Source organism: Desmodus rotundus, chromosome 1 (assembly GCF_022682495.2).
Source record: "Desmodus rotundus isolate HL8 chromosome 1, HLdesRot8A.1, whole genome shotgun sequence".
Lineage (NCBI taxonomy): Eukaryota > Metazoa > Chordata > Mammalia > Chiroptera > Phyllostomidae > Desmodus > Desmodus rotundus.
Window position 1 is genome coordinate 78,893,344 of NC_071387.1, and position 25,854 is coordinate 78,919,197.

The following is a 25,854-nucleotide window of genomic DNA, read 5'->3' on the forward strand; positions in this document are numbered from 1 at the left end:
ACAGACTAATTACTAGTAAATAGATTGAATCAGGAACCAAAATCTCCCCACAAAGAAAAATTCAGGACCAAATGGCTTCACTAGTGAATTCTATCAAACATTTAAAGAAGAATACCAATCCTTCTCAAACCCTTCTAAAAACTAAAAGAGGAAGGAACACTTCCAAACTCATTTTATGAGGCCAGCATACCAAAACCACACAAGAATATTACAAGAAAAGAAATGTACAGGCCAACATCTCTGATAAACACAGATGTAAAAATCTTCAATAAAATATTAATAAATGGAATTCAATGGTACATTGAAAGGATCATACACCATGAACAAATGTAATTTATTCCTGGGACGTAAGGATAATTCGACATATGCAAATCAACAAATGCGGCACATCACACTAACAAAATGAAGGATAAAAATTTTGTGATCATCTCAGTAGATGTGAGGATGAGCATATGATGCAAAAAAGCACTTGACAAAATTCAACATCCTTTAATGATTTTAAAAAACCTCTCAACAAGTAGGGAATGGAAGAAATATAGTTCAATATTAAGGCTACATATGACAAATCCACAGCTAACATCATAGTTAATGGCAAAAAGCTAAAAAATTTTCTTCTAAAAGCAGTGACAAGACAAAGATGCCCTTTTTGATCACTTTTACTAAACATGGAACTGGAACTCTTATCTAAGACAATTAGGTAAGAAAAAGAAATAAAGGCATCCAAATTGAAAAGAAATAAGTAAAATGGTCTCTGTTTGTAAATGACATATTATATACAGAAAACTCTTAAAAGTCCACCAAGATTATTAAAAGAACTAATAAATCCAGTACAGTTGCAGGATAGAAAATCAAGATACAAAAATTGATATAGCTGTGTTTCTATATAATAGCAATGAACTACTGGGAAGAGAACTTGACAGTTATTAATTAAAGGGAGAACAATTACACCAGTCATTTCCTTTAGAGAAACCAGTCTGGCAGCAGGACTCCACTTCCCCTATACAAAGTACTGCATATTGTTTTCTAAAGCAGAACTTTTCTTTGAAAGAATTCTACAGTGAGTATTGGGGCTGAGAAGAGTTCTAAACTTCATGAATAAAGAAAAAGTCTTACATACTTTCAAACAAAAAGAAACTTTCCTTTCCAAGGGAAAAAAGTCAGGTCAGCAATGGATCCTCATCTGATGCAACAAAACAAGCATCAACAACAAAGGCTACATAAGCCCTCCCAGCACTTGCCCACCTAATATCGATTCACCAGAAAATTTTAAAACTTCCTTTTTAACAATACTTAGGTAAAAGAGAACAAAAACTAAAATTAGAGATAATTTAGAAGAGAATAATGAAAAGACTACATATCTAAAACTATGGAATGCAGCCAAAACAAGTACTCAAAGTAACATTATAGCCTTAATGGAATTTATTAAAATACAAGAAAAGATCTAAAATACAGTAAATTAATTAAGAATTTAACTGAAGGAGGTAGAAAAAACAGCAATGTATATTATAGCAAGGAATTATATATATAGTATATATATATGTGTATACACATATATTATATATACATATATATATATACATACATACACAGAGAGGGGGCGGGGAGGAAGGGGAGAGAGGCAGCCATTAATATTAATTAAGGTAGCTACTAGTATATTTCATCACACCATCAAATGAATCTTTCTTTACTTCTCTCTTCTCTCATTCTTGCTCTTTCTAAAAAATTTTTTACAATTTTAAATATTTAAAGTATTACATTCCCTATTTTTCTCTCCCCTTTGCTAATTGTCACAAGTGATATACAAGATATATGTAAGCTCCACACTGACATTTAGAAGCAAAAAACAACTGAATCCATGGCTAAAAAGAGCACTTGGACTTTTGGAGATTTAAAACACATTAAATCATAATGTTTTTTAGGATCAAATTTAATTTGACACTTAGGATCCATTCATGCTATTAAATATAATAAAGAGAATTTAAAGTAATAATAATTATAGTACCTTCCAGGGGTGTCCAACCTGCGGCTCTCGGGCTGCATACAGCCCAGGATGGTTATGAATGTAGCCCAACACAAAATTTTAAACTTACTTAAAACATTATGAGATTGTTTTGTGATTATGAATTGCAATGTACTTAATGTGTGGCCCAAGACAACTCAAGGTTGGACACTCCTTCTGTAAGCCAACATCTCTCAAAACTTTGCAGTGAAAGGCCCCTAATAACACACAAGAGTAAACCTGGACTTAACAACCTTATACATGAGAGGCTCTTTTTCTTTTTCTATTTTATCTTATTTATTTATTTATTTTTAGAGAGAGGGTAAGGAAGGGGGAAAGAGAGGGAGAGAAACATTAATATGTGGTTGCCTCTTGAGTGCCCCCAACTGGGGATCTGGCCCACAACCCAGGCATGTGCCCTGACTGGGAATCAAACCAACAACCCTTTGGTTCATAGGCCAGCACTCAATCCATTAAGCCACACCAACCAGGATGAGAGACTCTTTTAAAACTTGTGGAAAGTGGTTCATGGCCATAATATAACCATAACTTCATAAAATCACTTTCTTCATTTCTATCCAGCTTCCTGGATGCTGAGGAATATAAAAGTAAGATACATAAATATAGTATACTTTTTCTGCATTTCATTACTTTGTTAGAAAGATCTTATTTTTTTTTAATAAAAATCACGTGTAAGATATTTAGAAACATCGATTGCCAAAGGATAAAGCTGACATGTGGACATGAATAGTATTCATTGTCCCATTGGCAGAGAGACTGAGATAAGCCTTGACCTTAGTCTTTCTGATTCCAACTTCAATGTTCCTTGCATAAGAAAAATTTGTTTCATATTTGGAGATGTAGTTTTCTAAGCAACTTTGAATGTCAACATTGCACCTTTGCTACTGATATCAACAACTGTCTCCTTTCCATTTTCACATAAATAAAAACAGTATAATGAAGTTCAATTATATGTTCATATATAACTTTATATGCGCATTCACAGATATTTAACAAATTAATGAAACTAAATCATATAAATCTAGCCAAGCAAAAGATTGAAATCCCAAACCAAGTGCAAGCTGAAATTATCTTTTGCCATTCTGAGAGTCAATCATACTTAACTTGAGGATACAGCTGGCAATCCTTCAAAAATTAATTTGAAACAAATATCTTAATAAAGTTTTTAAAGTCTTATGTTTGAAATTTAGACTATAATGTGTGATGTTTAACATTTTCTGTTTTTGCAATGTAAGCTTCCTGAGCTGTACACATATGCTCCTAGATGTCTTACCTTTTTTGCTATTGAAGGAGGTTCCTTTTTCAGACTTCTTAGTAAAAACTCTGGCATGTTATTTTCAATATCCTCACGAGTTCCCTTTTTATGTAAAACTGCAGCCAAAAATGAAATAACCTGAAAAAAGAAAACCTTTTTCAATCAATGTTTAACATGATGGACAATATTTTACTGCTGATATGACTGACTACCTAATTAGTGACAAACCCTAGTATTGGTTTTCTTTATTCACATTAACAAACAAATGTATAATATACATGTTATCCTTGAATGCAGAAAAAAAAATCCTACATTGCCATCTCTTTCATAAGTTCTACCTAGTCAGTGAATTATTTCTCGATCTCATCAGTTGGGACATTATCTTCTAATTTGTTTTGGTCCATGGAAACTAATTGTTCATATTCTCTATTAGAATAAACTGTGTATATCTGTGTACATTCTTTTTTCCTTGTTAAAAAAAGAAATTCCTTCGGGGGGAATATTCAGCTCATAAATTTGTGTACTTGTTTACTTAGTAAACATAGGTGAAATGATACAATGTTATTTTAAGATAAACTAAGATAAGTTATCAATATATACACCATTCCAAAGATCAAGTGAGAAAGACAGATACAGAAAAAAGGAAACAACCTTATACAATGAAGAGCAAGAAAGAATTAATCAATTGGACTTCAGTTGCTTGGCAGCTATGTGAACTTGGGCCAGTTTCTTAACCTCTTTGTATAAATTAAAAATATGTGAAAACAGCAATAATAATATTGGCAGGGTTGTTTTAAAGATTCAAAGGGAAAAGTATGAGATCTCCAGATGTGGGAAAAGAATTGATTTTCTTTAAAAAATAAATTACATGAACATTAAAACCTAAAGAAAATTGATACTAGCAAAGCTATAGGAAAATATTATTTTTAACATAAGTGTGGATACCTATCATTTCAATCCCAAGTGATAGAAGAAAAAGAATGGTGAGGAGGAGTATTTAAAAAGATAAAGGCTGACAACTTTTAAAAACTGAAAAAAAAAAATCAAGCCATATAATGCAGATCCACTATGAACATCAAGTCATAAATATAAATAAAAACTTAAAAATCCACAAGTAGGTACTTAATTAAAAACTGCTGAAAACTGGAGACATTAAAAATAAATCTTAAAAGCAGCCAGAGGAAAACAACAACAGATGATCTACAAAAAAAGCAACAATTTGACAAATAACTGACCTTGCAGCAAAAACAATGGAAGACACTATACAATAGAATAATACTTTCAAAGTGCTGAAGAAAATAAAAGCAATCAACTTTTATAACCAGTGAAATTATCATTCAAGAATAAAGATAAAGATACTTTCGGACAAACAAAACTGAGAAAATTCATCACCAAAAAGAGCCACATAAAGAAAATAACTAAAGGATGTTTTTAGGTACAAAGAAAATGATCCTGTGTAGACACTAAGTCATGCAGGGAAAAATTAAAGGCAGCAAAAATAATGAATATATTTTGTTGGAATTAAACAACAGAATTAAAAGATATGACAATAAATGTATGTGAGTTAGAAAAGGCACATGTGTAGTTATTAATATTCACAGGTCCCTATGCTGTCTAGGAGAAAATAAAATTACTAATGTATATAAAATTTTGACAAATCAAGAATATTTGTTGTAATCTCTGGTGTAATCACTAAAAGAATACAAGAACTAAAAGTGAACAAATCTACCAGAACAATGGTAGATTTTGAAATAACTCAGTAAGAACAAAATCAGTAAAGATTTAGACTATTTGAATAACATAGTTAGCAAATTTGATCTAATGAACAACTGATAGGACACTGCATGGTGCTGCAAAACATAGTTTCATTTAAAGTTTGTGTATTATATGCTACTGTTGAGTCATCTCTGACTCCTGGTGATTATATGAATCAGTGATGTGCACAATGTCCTGTCCTCAACAGCCCTGCTCAGCTCCTGTAGACTCATGTCTTCAGCTTTTTTTATGGAGACAAACCATCTCATATTTAGTTTTCCTCTTTTTCCTGCTGCCTTCTATTTTCCCCAGCATTATTGTCTTTTCCAAAGAACCCTGCCTTCTCATGATGTGCTGAAATAGTGCAGCTTCAGTTTTGTCATTTTTGCCTCCAGTGAAGTTTCAGGCTTAATTTGCTCTAGGACTTAGTTGTGTTTCTGGCAGTCCAGGGTATCTCTAGAGATCTCCAACATCACATTTCAAATGAATGAACTTTTTTCCTATCAGCCTTCTTCACTGTCCAACTTTCACATCCATACATAGTACGAGGATGTGGATGATCTTAGTCTTGGTCTTTAATGACACATCTTTGCTTTCGATGATCTTTCCTAAGTCTTTCACTGTTGTCCTCCTGAGTCTCAGCCTTCTCTTGATTTCTTGGTTGCAGTCCCACTTAAATTGATGACTGAACCAAGGTAAACAAAATATTTAACAATTTCCATATCTGCACTATGTTAAAGCTCTATACTTCTTCATTTTTGTCTCCTTGATGTTCAAATGCAGTCCTGCTTTGGCATTTTCTTCTTTCACTTTTATCAGACATCATCTCAAAGCATTGCTACTTTCTGCCAGTAAGATGGTGTCATCTGCGTATCTTATATTGATATTTCTTCCACCAACTTTCACTCCTCCTTCTTCTGCATCTAGCCCAATTTTTTGTATATGTTCTGCGTACAGATTAAACAAGGCATTAAAAAGCACCCTTGCCTGACAACTTTGCCTAAAGGAAACCATTGTATCTCCCCACAGTCTGTCCTGTCCGGGGCTCCCTGTCGATGACACAGGCATGCCTCTGAGGCATGCCCATTTCCTTCAGAGTAAACCATGGTTTTTCATGATCAATGCAGTCAAGGGGTTTACTATATTCTAAAAAACACATATTAACCTCCTTCTGAAATTCTTTGGAGCATTCCAATATTATATGAAATATTTACCAATATTGACATGCAAGGTCATAAAGCAAATTTCAATACATTTCAATAGACAGAAATGATGTAGAATATATTCTTTGATCCCAATGCAAGAAGCTAGTAATAACAAAAATATAACCAGAAAACCCCCCAAATGTTTGGAAAGTAAGGAATATAGTTTAAAGAACCCAGAATGAAGACTGGAAAATAATTTGAGTTGAATAATAATAGGTAACAATTACATATTAAGTGTGTGAAATTCACCTAAAGTCATGTTTTAGGAACTTAAATGCATATATTAGGAAAGAAGAGAGGCTGCTAATCAGATATTTAAGAATCTATTTCAAAAATTTATAAAGATAACAAAAATTAAAAACAAATTAATGAAACAAAAAAGCATATAATATAAAGGATTAACAAAGCCAAATGATCACTGTGTGAAAAAATTTTTTAAAGTGATAAACCCCTAACAAAAATAATAAAAATAGAGAACCTAAGAGAACACAAAAAAATACATATAGGACATAATAAGCAATGTTATGCCCAAATTTTGAAAATTTAGATCACAGGTGGCAAACACAAGGCCTGGGGGCCAAGCCCGGTCCTGTACCTTGTTTTATCCAGTCCCGCACCTTGTTTCTACCCAGCAGCAGTGCGCAGTCCTTGCCCCTAGTTAAGGAGTAGTTATATTTACACAGTCCTAAAATTATATTCGGCCCTTTGAAGGCAACCGCAAGGCTGATGTGGTCGCCGGTGAAAATGAGTTTGACACTCCTGATTTAGATGCAATGGGGGAACAAAATCAAATGTATTGAAGCAGATCCAAAAGAAAAAAAACATATTCATATAGCTAGTAAAGAAATTTAAATACAAAATGATAATCCTTCCACAAAGAAAACGAAGGGTCAGGTGGCTTCACCAACCAAGTCTACCCAATGCCCATCTTAAATAAACTCTTCCAAAGTTTAGAGAAAGAAATGTTCTCAACTTGTTTTATAAGTTCAACATAACTTTGTAAAAAAAATCTGACAAGAATATTATAATACAAAAAATTTACAGGTCAATTTCTCTTACTCATATAGAAGCAAAACTCTTAAAATACCAGCAAATGGAACACTGAAATATATTTTTAAAAAGGCATATATACAGAATCCAAATTTGGTTGGTTCTGGAAATGAAGTTTGGTTTCACCTTCAAAATTTAGATATTAGGTATTAGATAGGTAGCATAGGTATTATACTTAACTTTCTTAACTCTTACTTTCCTTAAAATAAGAATAGGGTGACCTACTTTATTACAAGATATCTACACTTTACATAAAGTGATACATTAACTTTTAGTGCACTGTGAAAATTTATAATATATATTTTCAGTACTCAAGCAACCACCACCAAAAAAAAAGAAAAATTAATGCAAGGAAGAATAGTTAAAAAGTCAATAAAAGAATAAAAATGGAATTCTAAAAAAATCTATTAACACAAAAAAGGCAGGAAAGAAGGAATAGCAAAACAGTAAACAGTCTGTTCAAACAGAAAACAAATAATAAAATTATATATCCAAATCCAAACAAAACAGGAATAATATTAAATATAAATGCACTAAACACACCAGTTAAATATCATATTGTCAAGAATGGATAAGAGTTGTCTACAACACATATACTGTAAATACATATAAAGACACAGACAGCTTGAAAGTTCAGAAGAGACATATCATGCAGTCAGTAAGCATAAGAATATAGGAGTGGCTATCCTAATAACAGATAAAATAGATTTCAGAAATAGACATTTCAAAATGATGAAAGGGTCCATTCATTGGGAAGACATAACAATCATCAAGGTTTATGATTCTAATAACAGCCTCAAAAACGCAAAATTGTTAGAACTAAAGTGTACACAAACCCACAATCATAGCAGGAGATTTTAACTTCCCTCCCAGCAATTAACAACAAAAAAAGAAAAAAAAATCTGAGCATTATCAATCACCTTGACCTGCTAAATGATATTTATAGAGTATATCCAAGTATAGACTACATATTCTTTTGAAATGCACATAGTATGTTCAATAAAATGGGCCATTAAAAACTGTCAATAAGTCTTTCAAAATAATGAAATCTTATAGACTAGGTACTAGGTACTATGGAATTAGAAAACATTAATGAAGATACATCTAGGAAAAATAGGTAAATATTTACAATTCAAATCTATACTTGTAAATAACCCAAGGATCAAAAGTAAACACAATAAAAATTAGGAAATACTTTGAATACATGAAAATAAAAATATAAGACATAAAAATTTGTGGGATGCAGACAAAGCAATGCTTGAACATAAACTTAGAGCATAAGAAGGTAGGTATGAAATTAATGACCCAAGGTTCTATCTAACAAACTAGAAAATGAAGAGTGAAAAACATCCAAAGTAAGCAGAAGGAAAATAATGGAGGTAACTGCAGGAATCAATAAAATACCAAACAAACAATAAAGAAAACTAAAGCTAAAATCTGGTTCTTTGAAAAGATCAACAAAATCAGTAAACCTCAAGTTAGATGAAACAAGAATAAAGTAGAGTATACAAAGTAACCATTAAAAATGCAGATAGGTATCGCTCAGATCTCACAAACATTAAAAGAACAATAAAGGAATGTCATGAACAACCTTAGCCAATTAATATGACAACTTAAATAAACTGAATGAATTCTTTGAAAAAATAACCAAAACTGACATAGCAAGAAAGAAAAAAATCTACAGAGCCTCACATCTATTAAAGTAATTGAATTCATTATCAAAAATAAGGACAAAGTAAAATCTTTTTTTAATTTTATTTTTTAATTTAATCTTTACTGTGTTTTTTCCATTACCATTTACTACCCTTATACCCTCCTCCCCACAGCAATCACCACACTGTTGCCCATGTCCATGAGTCCTTTTCCCTTTTTACTCAAACCCTCCACCTTCTAACCTACTCCTGCCACTAGCTGTCATCTGCTCTCCATCTATGAGTCTCTGTTTTGCTTGTCAGTTCAGTTTGTTAATTAGATTCCACATATGAGTGAAATCATATGGTATTTGTCTTTCTGACTGTGCTTATTTCACTTAGCATAATGTTCTCCCGGTCCATCCATACTGTTGCAAAGGGTAAAATTTTCTTCTTTTTTATGGCCAAGTAGAATTCCATTGTGTAAATGTCCCATAGTTGTTTTATCTACTCATCTATTGATGGACAACTGGGCTGTTTCCATATTTTGGTGATTGTAAATAACACTGCAATGAACACAGGGGTGCTTATGTTCTTTTGTATTAGTGTCTTGGGTTCCCTCAGATATATTCCCAGAAATGGGATGGCTGTGTCAAAAGGAAGATCCATTTTTTCAGGTATCTCCATACTGCTTTCCACAGTGGCTGCACCAGTCTTCATTCCCACCAACAGTGCAAAAGGGTTCCCCTTTCTACATATCCTTGTCAACACTTGTTGTTCGTTGATTTATTGATGATAGCCATTCTGACAGGTGTGAGATGGTATCTCATTGTGATTTTAATTTGCAGTTCTCTGAAGCTTTATTGATGTTGAGCATTTTTTCATGTCTGCTGGTCACCTGTATGTCCTCTTTGGAGAAGTGTCTATTCATGTCCTTTGCCCATTTTTTAATTGGGTTATTTTTGTTTTTTTGGTGTTGAGTTTGTAAGTACTTTATAAAGTTTGGATATTAACTCCTTATCAGCTGTGTCGGCAAATAGAATCTCCCATTCTGTGGGTTGTCTTTTTTATTTTGTTGATGATTTCCTTTGCTGTGCAAAAAATTTTTAGTTTGATGTAGTCCCATTTGTTTATTTTTTCTTTTGTTTCCGTTGGCTGGGGAGATATATATGATAAAAAAATTTCTATAAGCAATGTCCAAGATTTTGCTGCCTGTGTTTTCTTCTAGAATTTTTATGGTTTCATGTCTAACATTTACGTCTTTGATCCACTTTGAATTTATTCTTGTGTGTGCTGTAAGAAGGTGGTCTAGTTTCATTTTTCTGCATGTATCTGTCCAATTTTCCAAACATTTATTGAATAAAATATCTTTAGTCAATTGTATGTACTTGCTTCCTCTGTCGAATATTGACTATAAAGGTGTGGCTTTATTTGGGGTTCTTTATTCTATTTCATTGATCTATGTGTCTGTTTTTATCACAGTACCAGGGTGTTTTGATTACTATGGCCTAGTTTGATATTAGATAGCATAATTCCTCCAACTTTGTTCTTCTTTCTCAGAATCACTGTTGCTCTGAGGGGCCTTTTGTGGTTCTATAAAAATTTTGGAAATATTTGTTCTACCTCTGTGAAATACATCATTGGAATCTTGATAAGAGTTGCGTTGCATCTACTGATTGCTCTGGGCAGTACAAATCTTTTAATGATGTTAATCCTTCCTATCCACAAACATGTTATGTGCTTCCAATTATTTTTATCTTCTTCAGTTTCTTCAGTGTCTTATAATATTCTGAGTGCAGGTCTTTGCATCCTTTGTTAAGTTTATTCCTAGGTATTTTATTCTTTTTGAAACAATTGTGAATGGGACTGTTTTCTTAATTCCCCTTTCTGTTAGTTTGTTATTGGCATGCAAATATACTACTGATTTCTGGATATTAATTTTGTATCCTGCTACTTTGCTGAATCCCTTTGTCAATTCTAGTAGTTTCTTTATGGAATCTTTAGGTTTTTCTATGTACAGTGTCATGTCATCTGCCAATAAAGACAGTTTTACTTCTTCCTTTCTAATTTGGATACATTTTATTTCTTCTTCTTGTCTAACTGCTGTGGCTATGACTTCTACTACTATGCTGAATAAGAGAGGTGAGAGTGGACTTTCCTATCTTGTTCCCAATCTTAAGGGGAATGCTTGTAGTTTTTGCACATTGAGTATGAGCTTGCAGTGGTTTGTAATATGTGGCCTTTATTATGTTTAGGTATGTTCTCTCTAGTCCCACTTTGCTGAGAGGTTTGATCATAAATGTGTGCTGGATTTTATGAAAAGCATTTTCTGCATCTATTGATATGATCATGTGGTTTTTATCCTTCATTTTGTTTATGTGGTAAATCACATTTATTGATTTGCAAAAGTTGTACCAACCTTGCACTCCTGGAATAAATCCCACTTGATTATGTTGTATGATCTTTTTGATGTATTGCTCTACTTAGTTTGCTAATATTTTGTTGAGGATTTTATCATCTATGTTTATTAGGGATATTGGCCTATTATCTTCTTTCTTTGTAGTATCTTTTCCTGGTTTTGGAATTAGGATAATGCTCTCCTCATAAACTGAGTTTGGGAGCCTTCCCTCCTCTTGAATTTTTTGAAATAGTTTGAGGAGGAGAGGTGTTAGTTCTAGGAATGTTTGGCAAAATTCACCTGTGAAGGCTTCTGGTTCAGGGCTTTTGTTTGTTGGGAGTTTTTTCATTAGTGCTTCAGTTTCATTAGGTGTAATCTGTCTATTCAGATTCTCTGATTCTTCCTGATTTATTTTTGGAAGATTGTATGTTTCCAGGAATTTATACATTTCATCCAAGTTGTCCAATTTGTTAGCATATAATTGTTCATATTTTCTTATAATCCTTTGTATTTCTCTGATGTCAGATGTTATTTCTCTGATGTCAGTTGTTATTTCTCCTCTTTCATTTCTGATTGTATTTATTTGGGTCCTTTCTCTTTTTTCCTTGAGTCTGGCCAAAGATTTGTCAATCTCATTTATCATTTCAAAGAACCAAGTCTTGGATTCATTAATCTTTTGTATCATTTTTTTAGACTCTATTTCATTTGCTCTGATCTTTAAATTTCCTTCCTTCTACTCACTTTGATCTTTGTTTGTTGTTCTTTTGCAAGTCCCTTTAAGTGTAAAGCTAGATTGTTTGACTTTTTCTTGTTTTTTTGAGATAGGCCTGTAATGCCATGAATTTTCCTCTTAGGACTACCTTCCCAGTGCCCCATAGATTTTGGATTGTTGTGTTCTCATTTTCATTTGTTTCAAGGTATCTTTTGATTTCTTCCTTGATCTCACTGTTAACCCACTCATTGTTTAATAGCAAGTTATTTAGCTTCTATGTCTTTGCATGTTTTTCAGTGTTCTTGTGATTGATTTCTAGTTTCATAGCATTATAGTCAGAGAAGATGCTTGATATAATTTCAATCTTCCTAAATTTATTGAAACTTGTTTTATGTCCTAACATGTGCTCTATCCTAGAAAAAACTTCATGTGCACTTGAAAAGTATGTGTATTCTGCTACTTTGGGGTGAAATGCTCTGAAGATGTCAATTATATCCATTTGATCTAGTGTGTCACTTAAGGCTGCTGTCTCCTTGTTGATTTTCTGCCTGGAAGATCTATCCATTGAAGTCAATGGGGTATTAAAATCCCCAGCTGTGACTATATTTCTGTAGGTCTCTCCCTTTATGTCCATTAAGATTGGCTTTACATATTTAGGTGCTCCTATGTTGGGTGCATAAAGGTTTACTAGGGTTATATCATCTTGTTGTATTGTTCCCTTTATCATTATGCATTGTCTTTCTTTGTCTCTTACTGTAGCATTGGTTTTAAAGTCTATTTTGTCAGATATAAGTACTGCAACCCCAGCTTTTTTCTTTTCCATTTGCATGAAATATCTTTTTCCAACCCTTTACTTTTAGTCTTTGTGTATCTTTCAATCTGAGATGGGTCTTCTGGAGGCAACATATGAATGGGTCTTGTTTTCTTATCCATTCAGCTACAGTATGTCTTCTGGTTGGGGCATTTAAGCCACTTTCATTTAAGGTGATTATTGATACATATGTGTGCCATTTTATTGTTAGACTGTTTTCTTCTTTTTTCTTTTTCTTCTTCTTAATGCAAACTCTTTGATATTTGTTGCAGTAATGGTTTGGTGTTAATAAATTCCTTTAGCTTTTTCTTGTCTGGCAATCTCCTTACTTCTCCTTCAATTTTAAATGGTAGCCTTGCTGGGTAAAGTAGCCTTGGTTTTAGGTCCTTGCTTTTCATCATCTTGAATATTTCACGCCACTTCCTTCTGGCCTGAAATGCTTCTGTTGAATAATCAGATGCCAGTCTAACTGGTGCTCCCTTGTAGGTAACTACCTGCTTTTTTCTTTCAGCTTTTAGGATTCTCTCCTTGTCTCTGAGCCTTGTCATTTTAATTATGATATGTCTCGGTGTAGACTTCTTCGGGTCCAACTTGTTTGGAACTCTCTGAACTTCTTGGACTTGTGTGACTTTCTCACTCACCAGATTAGGGAAGTTTTTGGTCACTTTTTCTTCAAATAGGTTCTCAATCCCTTGCTTGTTCTCCTTTATTTCTGGTATTCCCATGATGCAGATGTTGTTATACTCCATGCTGCCCAAAATGTTTCTTAAGCTCTCATTTTTTAAAATTCTTTTTTCCTTTTGCTGCTCTGCCTGGGTGTTTTTTTCTACCTTGTTTTCCAAAACACTGATTTGATCCTCTGCTTCATCTGACCTCCTATATATTCCTTCTAGTGTGTTATTTAGTTCAGACATTGCATTCTTTCTTTCTGACTGGTCCTTTTTTTAACGGTTTCTATGTCTTTTTTCATGCTGTTGAGTACCCTTATAATCATTACTCTAAATTCTCTATCTGATAAATTGCTTGCCTCCATTTCATCTAGTTGTTTTGGAGAATTCACTTGTTCTTTTTTGGGGGGTCTGTTTCTTTGTCTTCCCATTTTGGCTGCTGCTTTGTATTTTCTGCCTTAGTTGTTAAACCAATCAGCCATTAAACTTTCCAGCTGTTAATATAATCAAGCTGTAATCAGCAGCTGGGCTTAAGCACCACAGGTTGGGGATGAGTAATTCCTGATTATTGCTTCCCCTCAGGCTGATGCCATTCAGAGAAAAGTGCGCTGCCTGAGAGAATGGCTCCTACAGTATGGGGAATGACCTAGCACAAGGATCCTGACAGCTATTCCTTCAGTGCTCTCCCCATAGCCACCAGCCCCAGACTCTCCCCACATGGCTCTTGTCCACTCTGCCCTCCCTTTTCCAGAGCCCAACGTGAGTGGCTGCAAATGATATTTTGTGTGTTGGCCCTTTAAGAGGTTTTCTGAGTCTCCAGCCACCTCTCCCTGGGAGACAGAAATCCTGCTGCTTTTCACACCTGGATGTTACCTGGGTTCCTTTCTGGCTCTGGTGTTGTAGGCTGAGGAGCCCAGCCTGGAGTTTAGACCCCACATTTCTCAGAGGGTACCCCCTGGCCGCTGAAATATCCCTTCAGAACTTTAGCTACCACCCACAGAAGCCCAGCCATCCCTTTCACATCTCCTCTACACTCCCACCCAGTAACATTGTGGTGAAGTGATTTATTCTGTCTGTCTGTGGTTATAAGGCTTCTCTTCAGCTAGTGTTCTTTTGGGTATTTATGGGAGGAGATTAGTGTAGCTTGCACTTACTCCTCTGCCATCTTGGATCCTCTCACCAAAATCTTTTTTTAACAAAAACTCCAGGTTCGAAAGATTTCATTAGTAACTTTCATAAAATATTTAACGATAGCATAACACAACTTTACACACACTCTTTCAAAAAAGAGAGGAGAAAGAAACATTGTCCAATTTATTTTATGAGGCCTGCATAACCCTGTTATTAAAACCAGACAAATATATTACAGAAAAATTATAGACCAATATCTGTAATCAACATAAATACCAAATTTTCTTAAATATTAGCTAAGTGAAGCCAGCAATATATAAAAATAATACCTCATTACCAAATTGGGTTTATCCCAGGAATACAATGTTGGTTAAACTTTTAAAAAATCAATATAAGTAATAATGATTCATATACTATAATAATGCATTAACAGAATAAAGAAGATAAACATAATTATCTATAAGCAGAAAAAGTATTTGATAAAATTTAATACATATTAACTATTAAAAAAATCTCAGAAAGTATGACCACAAGGGAATAACCTGAATCTGATAAAAGATACTATAAAAATCCTACAGCTAATATACTTCATGTTAAAATATTGAATGCTGTCTCCCTAAGATTAGGAATGAGATAAGGATGTTACTTTCAGTACTTCTAAATGAATTGTACTGAGTTCCTACCTATTCAGTGAAATGAGGCCAAAAAGAAAATCAAAGACATAAAAATTAAAACTACCTCTATTTATGGATGATAATGTTGTTTATATAGAAAATCCTAACCCATCTACAAAACAACTACTAGAACTTAGTAAGTGAAGAAGTCAGCAAGGTCAATATACAAAAATAAATTTGATTTTTATATACAGAGTCCCCTCTTATCTTCAGAGGATATGATCCAAGATCCCCAGTGGATGCCTGAAACCACAGATACTACCAAACACTACATATACAGTCAGTCATACACTGGTACTCACCTCATTTTGACAAGAAAAAAATGCCTCATTACTCATCACTTGCTCAGTACTCATTGGTTTCAACACTCATCATGAGTTCTGGAACAAATTATGGATGAGTACCAAGGTACCACTGTACTATGTTTTTCCTATACATAGATAACTTTTTCTTAAAGGAAGCACTTTATGGCTTCTCTTTGGCATATCCAAATTGCCAGCATTACTCTTCTTGTGCTTGGAGCCATTATTAAGTAAAATAAGGATCACCTGAATGCAAGCACTGAAATACTGTTGACAGTCAATCTGATAACTGAGACAAATATTAAGTGACTAGAGGGCAGTTGGAATACACAGCATGGATAGTACCCTGGACAAAGGGATGATTCATGCCTTGGGTAGGATGTTGTAGGATGGCTCAAGATTTCATCATGCTACTAAGAATGGCACACAATTTAAACTTATGAATTGTATATTTCTGGAATTTTCCTTTCATATTGTTAGACCACGGTTGACCATGGGTAACTAAAACCACAGAAATTGAAACAGAGGATAAGGGGGAACTACGGAACCACCAGCAAAAAGTTGAAAATTAAATGAAAAAAATTTTACTGACAATTCCATCAAAATATAATTAAGAATGATTATTTTCTATTCCTTGCTGTGTCAGTTTTGGTGAATGAATTTAACAAAATATGAGTAAGGCCTATACTAAAACTATAAAACATTGTTGAAAGAAATTAAAAACCTAAATAATTGGAGCTCTTGCTCCATGTTAATTCTTCCCAAAGTGTTCTATAAATCAAATTCTATTCAATGCAATTGACTCCACAATCCCAATCAAAATCCTTCACATATTTGTTCATGGAACTTGACAAACTGAATAAAACTTTACATGAAAATACAAAGGGATAAAAACAGACAAGGAATTATTGGAGTACAAGGATAGTCCAACTGAACAATGATACAGAGTAGAAAGACCAGAAACAAACTCCACACATATGGATAAACAACTCAGTTTTAAAAATGGGTAAAGGACTTAATATCTAGTCACATAAAGTTGCTATCACAAATTACCATAGACTAGGTGGCTCAAATAACAAACTTTCATTTCTCCCTTCCGAAGGCTAGGAAGTTCATGATCAGTGTGCTGGCTGGCTCAGGGGTCCTCACTCTCCCCCCACCCCTATCCTGCTGCCTGGGATGCACAGCAGGAGGTGAGCAGCAGGCCAGCGAGCAAAACTTCACCTGTATTTCCAGCCTCTCCCCATCCCTTGCATTACTGCCGGAGCTCCACCTCCTGTCAGATCAGCAGTGGCATTAGATTCTCATAGGCGCACGAACCCTGTGGTAACCTGCACGTGCGAGGAATCTAAATTGTGCTTCTTTTGAGATTCTAATGTCCGATAATCTGGGGTGGAGCTGAGGCAGTGATGCTAGCACTGGGGAGCCACTGCAAATACAGATTATCACCCTTCCCCCCATAGGACTGCCTAGTTGCTGGAAAACAAGCTCAGGGCTCCCACTGATTCTTCATTATGGTGAGTTATATAATTATTTCATTATAATTACAATATAATAATAATAGAAATAAAGTCCACAATAAATGTAATGCACTTGAATCATCCCCAAACCACTCCTTCTCCCTCCTACACCCTCATCTGTGGAAAACTGTCTTCTATGAAACTGGTCTCTGGTGCCAAAAAGGTTGTGACCAATGTGCTGGCTGATATGGTGTCTGGTGAAGCCTTCTTCCTGTAGATGGCAGTCTTATTGTATCCTCAGATGATGAAGAGCAGAAAGAGGAGACAAACTCTCTGGAGTCTCTACTCTCTACTTACTTACAGAGGCACTAATCCCATCTTGAGGACTCCACCCTCATGACCTAATTACCTCCTGAGACCCATCTCCAAATATTATCACATTGGGGATGGATTAGAGAGTCAGCTCATGAATCTGGTGTGGGGGACACAAACACTGTCTACAGCAACTTGAATACACATTTCTCCAAAGAAGATATACAAATGGCCAAAGAGCACATTAAAAGTTGTTCAACATCATTGGTTATTAAGGAAATACAAATCAAAACTATAATGAGACATCACTTCACATGCACTAGAAAGGCTACAATGAAGAAAACGGAAAATAACAAATGATGGCAAAGATGTAGAGAAATAGAAAACCTCATACATTGCTGGTGGGAAACAGTGTAACCACTGTAGAAAATGGAATATCAGTTCCTCAAAAAATTAAACACTGAACTATCATATGACCCAGTAATTCCACTCCCAGGCACATATACAAGAGAAATGAAAGTATATATCCACACAGAAACTTGTATACAACTGGCTACAGCAGCATTATTCATAATAGCCAAAAGGTGGAAAAAACCCAAATGTCCACCAAAACATGAATGGATAAACAAATTGTAGTATTTACATACAATGGAGTATTATTCAACTATAAAGAGAATGAAATACTGATACCCGCTACAACTTGGATGAACCTTGAAAACATTCTGTCAAAGAAGCCAGATATAAAAGGCCAAAATTGTATGACTCTTTTTATATGACATATTCAAAAAAGGCAAATCCATAGAGACAAAAGGCCAATTAGTGGTTGCTAGGGATGGCGGAAGAGGGAGAGACGGAAATGATTACTTAATCGGCACAGGGCATTCTTCTGGAGTGCTGAAAAAGTTTTGAAACCAGAGAGAGATAAGCACTGAACATTATAAATGCATTAAATGCCATTGAATTGTATACATTAAAATGGTTTATTGTAATGTGAATTTCACTTCAGTGCAAAAATTATAGCTTGCATATTTATGAGAATATATTTGTATACTTTAGGTATTATCAATATTATTTTAGTTCTTGAAAAAAGTAAAAATTATATGTAAAATGTCAAGTTAGTACATATTAATGATTAAATAAATAGGAGCTATTTTTGTTAGCATCATTCCACTTAGGCCAGAAGGCTTAATTTCCTTTATTATGATCTTGTATTGTGTTGGCCAAAAAGTTCATTTGGTTTTTTCCATAAGATGGCTCTAGTAGTGCTTAGCTGTCTTCAACTTCATTCAAAACAATTTTGTTAGATTGTATTGTGACAGTTGTCATATCAGTATGCATTTTAAAAAAACAAAAATTGGTGAATTTTTGTGTAGCCATTTTAATATTGAATATGGAAGAAAATAACATTTTCAGCATATTATGCTTTATTATTTCAAGAAGGTTAAAAATGCAACTGAAATGCAAAAAAAGATTTGTGCAATGTATGGAGAAGATGTTGTGACTGATCAAATGTGTCAAAAGTGATTTGTGAAGTTTCGTGCTACAGATTACTTGCTGGACAATGCTCCACGGACAGGTGGACCAGTTGAAGTTGACAGTGATTAAATTGAAATATTAACTGACAACAATTAATGTTATACTACACAGGAGATAGCTGACATACTCAATATATCCAAATCAATAAAGTTATTGGTAAAAATGAAAAATGTGCCTTTTATTTTATGGAAAAAAACATACAGACATTTTGGCCAACCCTATACATCACAATAAATAAAGTAGATTTTCAGCAAATTGTTATCTAAAAGATTATAAAATAATGATATACAAGAACAGTTAAACCTGTGCTTAATCTTAAAATTTTCTAGCAAAATTTGCATTCCTAACGCACATTATATAAGGACATATAACGCAGGTGTTAGCAGCTAAGACTTTGGAGTTTGACCAACCAGTATTATAGTTGACCTTGGGCAATTTAAATTAACTCTATAAATTTCAATTTTTTCATCAATAAAGTTGGGACAGTAATACCTAATTAACATGTATGTTTAATGGAAAACAACCATCATAGAGCCTGGCATATAGGGATCATTAAATGTAAGCTATAACCATAAAAACATACAATTAATTCAACTTAAAATTCATGAGTACCTTTAATAAAAATATATTACCTACTATATGTCAGGCATTGTGCTGGATCCTGAAAAAACTTAGATGAAAGGCTTATTTTTATCCACCAACAGTCTGAAATCCAACTGAATACACACTAACTGGAGAGGCTAACTAAAACCACTGAGAAACTTAGCTCACTATATTAAGGTAATGCTAGCAGTAATGTGACAACATCTATAAGGAAGATAAAAGGAAAATGGGAAGAATAGCACAGGTGAACTAGGATTGTAACTGGCACTCAGCGCTTCCACCCTCATTTCTGTTGAGCGAATCTGTCACAAACCCAAGACATGCAAAGGGAACTGGGAAATGTAATCTCTGTTATCTGGCCCCAAATTTGAGAAAACAAAGGTAGAGATCTAGCCATCTCTATCATGCTATACTAATATAGTAGAAGTCAATAGAAATCTTAAGTCATGGGTGAATGACATGTTTACAATGAAGGTTACAAAACTAATCTAGAACATTTTTAAATGTAAAATAGTTCTAAAATTATGTTTAGAGATGAAAAGAACAAAAATAAGCATTTAAGTAAGACACCTATAGAATAATAAAGTCCAAAAACTACATTTCAGAAATAAAATACCACTCTGAGAAATCTTTCTGGTTTTACAGGCATTCCATTCTAAATGTCAGGCAAACATTTTTATAGGCCATTTCCTCATATACAGACAGCTCATGATATACAGAGTAAATCAGAGGCAGGAAAATAATGCAATAAACTTTCCCTTAGATTAAGAGGAGGCATAGCAAAGTTGTCTGTTTCTTAAATGACCCCCCCAAAAAAGAGCCTATATTCCTTATTTTTTTATCTCCCTGCGAGATAGAAAGATGAGAGTACTTTGAATCATACTTCAAAAAGTATGATAATTTTTGCTTGCTTACAAACAGTAACAAAGTAGTGTTTGAAAGGGGGCCTGATCCATTTATCTTTACAAAGTTCTATTCCTAAAATCTGAACTTCATGCCAAAAAAAGACAATATATCTTTAAAACATAAGGACGTTTTTGTTTCTTCTTTAAAGGATTTGTGGCTCTGGAGGTTAATTAGTCTCTCAAAATGGATATTATGGCATTTTATCCATGAATGAAATACAGTCAACATTATTTTTTATTATTATATTCCTGAGTGAACATGACTTGTGATCTAAAGAACTTTTTAGATTTTAATATAGCTTGTGAATCTAAGATCAAATTATCCAAAAAAATGGTACTGATAATAACCTAAGAAAGCTGTAATTATTAGCAATCCCAGCATTTCTCTCAGGATTGAGGTTTATTATACATAAACCTCAAATCGTTATCATTATCATGATAGTCTTCGGAGATGACATCTTTGATTATGTAATATCTAATAGTATAAAGACAAAAGAGTCAAAGACAGTCTTTATAGTTTCAAATTTCCATCTCCTCAGCTGCTCCAAAAGTACTAATACCATCTTCTTCACATAGCAGATGGGCAAATAAATATGCAAAACATATTGTACTTATTTAATAGTAGTTTTAAGACTTTGTGCCTATGAATGTTAATTGCCAAATTAAGATTAAAAATAATTTTGATTCATTGAATGAGACCTTTTATGATAAACCTTTTGAGCACTGTACTAGAGCTATGCCTTCCATGAAAAAGCAAGGAAAAAAAAAAAAACCCTGAATGTCTTAAGTGATATCACTCAAATTAGTTCTAAATTTTGGTGGGTTTTCAAAAGCAAACCCAACAAAAAGCAAAGAATGAAAATATCAATATCCCTGAAAAGCCTTCGTTGACACGCACAGACAGAGAGCTGTTTTTCCTTCCACCAGATAGATTGATGACCCTTTGGCTTCATTTCTTTTTATCTCCATTTGTGAACTCCAAGTACAGTGATTGTGTACATTTACATTAGGTTCTTCAGGGCCTATCACGGGCCTGACCCGTATTAGGTGCTTAATAAATCTCAACTCATTGATTGAATGCAGTTCATTAAAAAGCTGAATAAAAGGCTGCAAAACAGAAATAGCAAAGGGTAGAGAGAAAAAAAAAAGAATAGTGAAAAGAAATGAAAATAGTTACTTCCTGTACATGACCTTAGATAGGAGTCATTTAGTACTCCTATGTCTCAATTTCTTCATTTATTAAGAAGCTGAACAAGATTATCTCTATCATATCCATTTCTAAAATTTTATTTTTTAAAGTAAAATGGTCATTATACTACATAAAAATATTCACATAGACAAAAACACTCTCTTAACTAACCTTCACTGAACCAAACCACCAACAACCAAACTTTTCCATCCTCTCTGAAAAACAACAGTTTAAGCAAAAGTTCTCAAACTTTAGTGGGCCTCAAATATCTGGAAGGTTTGTTAAAAGGCAGATAGCTGAGTCCCACCCCCAGAGTTTCTGATTCAGTATGTCTATTGTAGGATCCAAGAAGTTACAATGCTAACAAGTTTCCAGGTGATGCTCATGCTTCTGGTCCAGAGATCACACTTTTGAGAAACCACTGCTCTATAGTAAGTTCCCATTCTATCTCCCTTCCTATAATTTTAGCTATTTGATTATAAAAGGTCAGTTCCCCAAACCTGTACAGTACAGTTGAAAGTATTTATTATAGTTATTAGCTAATTAAATATTATGTAAATGTATAGAAGGATGTCATTTTCAAATTACCTATTGAATTAGATGTGAGAATCCTGTAAATTATTGGGAAATTTACATAAAAATGTAGAATTTTGTACTCCTTCCCAATTTAATTTCCTAGTCCAATTAAAAACTAAAAACAAAAATCATAGGTATTAAATTGTCAGTGTTGAACATATTTATGGGCACAAATGAACATGAGGAAACTTTTAGGTTATAGATATGTTCATTATCTTGAGTGTAGTATTGTAGTGATCATTTCTTGGGTGTGTGTGTATATATATAAAACTTATCAAATTGTGTACTGTAAGGTTATACAGTTTATTGTATGTCAACTATACCTTAATAAAGCATATAAACATACAAGCAAACACATATACACATACCTAACAAAACTGCTAAAATTAAGACAAAACCAAATTTTATAAGGATATGAATTAACCATAATTCTCATACAATGTTGGAAGGAATACAAAATGGTACCAACACTATGAAAAAACGTTCGGCAATTTCTTATACAACTAAACATACATCAACTCTATGACCAAGTAATTTCATTCCTTATTGTTTATCCGAGAGAAATGAAAACAAAGTTGTAAATTGTTTTATTCATAATAGCTAAACACTGGAAACAGTTCATCAACAGGAGGATGGGTAAAAAAAATGAAGCATCTATACAAAGGAATATTGAAAAGGCAAAACTAATCATCTATGACATAAGAAAGCAGAACAATGATTGCCTCTTAGGATTGTGGAAGGACTAGGAAGGGAAATGACATTTTCTGAGTTGATGATAATATTGTATATCTTTAGAGGGTTTATTTGGTTTCTATAGAGACATGTATTTGTCAAAACTCATGGAATGGTGAGGATACTTAAGATTTGTATATTTCATTGTAATTTTATTTCAAAAATGAATAAAGAACTGTAGATACATATTAAACTCTAGCTAATGACATGCATGCTCAAGTATTTGGGGACATAATATACTAATGTCTGCTACTTTAAAAGAAAACAAAAGATGGCTTGAGGGATGGACAGATATGTGATAAAGCCATGGATTATGAAACAGAAAATTAACAGAATCTAAGTGGTGGGTACTTATTATACAATTTTGCCCACTCTACTTTATATTTGAAAAGTTTTATTATAGGGTGTTGGCGAAAAACCAGTTTGTAAGATAGTAATGATATCACCTTTTACATATTTATGTATGTCTGTGTGTTCATGAACATGCATATGCGCATTATATGTTATGCATATACTTATGTGTGGTACCATGGTCACCATCAATCAGATCCTTTTAATTCACTTAAAAAATATACAAGTTACCCCTATTCCTAAACGATACAAAACAAACCAAAAAGAAACTCCTTCAAAATCCCATCCTCCTTCAGCTACTACTAGGTCACTTTGGTTCCCTTTCAAAGCCATATTTCTTAAAGAGGTGAGGATACTTCCTATGTCCATGTCTTCACCTATTTCATTTTGGCTTATGCCTCCAAATATCCAACAAAATAGCTCTTGCTCAGGATACTAATCATTTCTTTGTCACTAGATCAAACAGGAATTTTTAAATCCTCATCCCTTGAAGAATTAAAAATATTAAATTAGTCAACTTTTAAATGAGAAATTAGAGAGGCAAATTTTATTTGGTCTGTAATGCAAGCTTTTTTTTTTTTTTTTTTAAAAGAAGAACTCAGGTCAAGATGGCGGCATAAGTAAATACAGCTTGCCCTCTCACACAACCACATCAAAATTACAACTAAAATACAGAACAACCATCACTTAGAATCATCAGATATCAGGTTGAATGGAAGTCTGACAACTAAGGAATTAAAGAAACCACATCCATTCAGACTGGTAGGAGAGAGAGAAATGCAGAACAGGCTGGTCCCACATCCACGTGTGGTGGCAAAAAATTCAGGAAGGATATCTCAGGGGCGAGCAGTCCCAGCCCCACACCAGGCCCCCCAACCCAGCATTCCAGTGCCAGGAAGGTAAGTCCCAATAACTTCTGGCTGCAAAAACCAGTAACAACTGAGTGGGTAGAAGAAACTTCTGGAGTCCCAAGCACTTACCCTTAAAAAACCCACACATGAACTTACTCAGACTTACTCCCTCTGAGCTCTAGCACTGGGGTAACAGCTTGAGAGGCACCAGTCATGTACAGGGAGGAAATGAAGTGTCTGGTATCAAGCAGGAGATGGGAATAGCTTTATCCCAGACAGAAAGACAGGCAGAGGCCACTGTCCCTTTTCTGAGTCGTCTCCCATCAGAGTCCCAGAGTTGGCAGGCAGGTACCATATCTGAGACTACATCAACCTGGCTAACACTGTTCACCCTGTTCTGGAGATCCCCTGAAACTCTGTCCCCACCAACTTACAGGCCCACCCAAACTGTTAACCATGACTCTTCCATTTGAATGGCTGGTATTGGCTCATACTTTACAACCTCCTAAATCCTATCAAACAAGCAACAGCTGGTCTCAGTAAGTCCCCAGCCCCCATACCTCTTGCTAAGTGGCCCCAGGCCCAGCACTAGCAGCAGCCAGCCTAGATTCACAGCTTGACTTCGCCTGGGCATTTCCAAGCCCAGCACAAGTAGCAGCCATCTCAGACTGCTTTATAGCTCATGCAGGGTGGCCCCGGTGGGGCTGAACTTGGCCTGCACCACCTGGGAAACCCCAGAGCATGCGCTCTGAGTGGACAAGCTACAGACCACTTTGGAGCACCACCACCCTGCACCTGCACAGTTGATTTGCCACAGAAAGTGGAGGTTGGTGGTCAGTGGTCACAGCCAGTCCTTGCAGCAGACTGGCCTGCATAAGTGTCACCCATTGACCTGCCAACAGCAACCAACACTCAACTACAAGAGGAGGGTGTACTCAGCCCACATGAAGGGCATACCTCAAGTACCCAGTTTGGGTGATAGGATAGGCTGTGCCACTGGACCCCAGAGGACACCTACTACATTTGGCCACACTACCAAGATAGGGAGTCATAGTAGCTCTACCTAAACATAGAAACAAACACAGGGAGGCTGCCAAAGTGAGGAAACAAAGAAGCATGGCCAAAATGAAAGAAGAGATAAAAACTCCAGAAAGAAAACTAAACAAAATGCAGATAAGCAATCCATCAGATACAGAGTTCAAAATACTGATTCTAAGGATGCTCAAGGAACTTAGTAGTGAGGACCTGAACAACATAAAAAAGATCCAGTCACAAACAAGGACAACCTCAAGCGTTCCAACATTCCCATAATAGGGGTATCAGAAGGAGAAGAGATAGAGCAAGAAATTGGAAATTTATTTGAAAAAATAATGAAAGAAAACTTCCCTAATTTGGTGAAAGAAATAGACATGCAAGTCCAAGGAAGTATAAAGAGTCCCAAGCAAGATGGATGCAAAGAGGCCCTCTCTAGGACACATCATAATTAAAATGCCAAAGGTTAAAGATAAAGAGAGAATCTTGTAAGCAGCAAGAGAAAAGTAGTTACTTACCTACAGGGGAGTTCCCAAAGACTGTCAGCCAATTTCTCAAAAGAAACTTTGCAGGCTACAAGGATTGGCAACAAATATTTGAAGTGATGAAAAGCAGGGACCTACAGCCAAGATTGTTCTACCCAGCAAAAATATCATTTAGAATCAAAGGGCAGATAAAGATCTTCCAAGACAAGA

The 25,854-nt window shown here is 34.6% G+C and overlaps 1 protein-coding gene across 5 annotated transcripts in view; it reads right to left on the minus strand.

The window, feature by feature from the left end:
- The window catches only part of ERCC6L2 (ERCC excision repair 6 like 2), a 207,085-nt gene that overhangs the window by 172,376 nt on the left and 8,855 nt on the right, over nt 1-25,854 (minus strand). For all 5 annotated transcript variants that reach the window (XM_045193622.2, XM_045193623.2, XM_053925211.1 and 2 more), the window contains exon 3: nt 3,294-3,413. In XM_045193622.2, the coding sequence (XP_045049557.2) occupies nt 3,294-3,413 (120 nt within the window). The remainder of the gene's footprint in view (nt 1-3,293; nt 3,414-25,854) is intronic.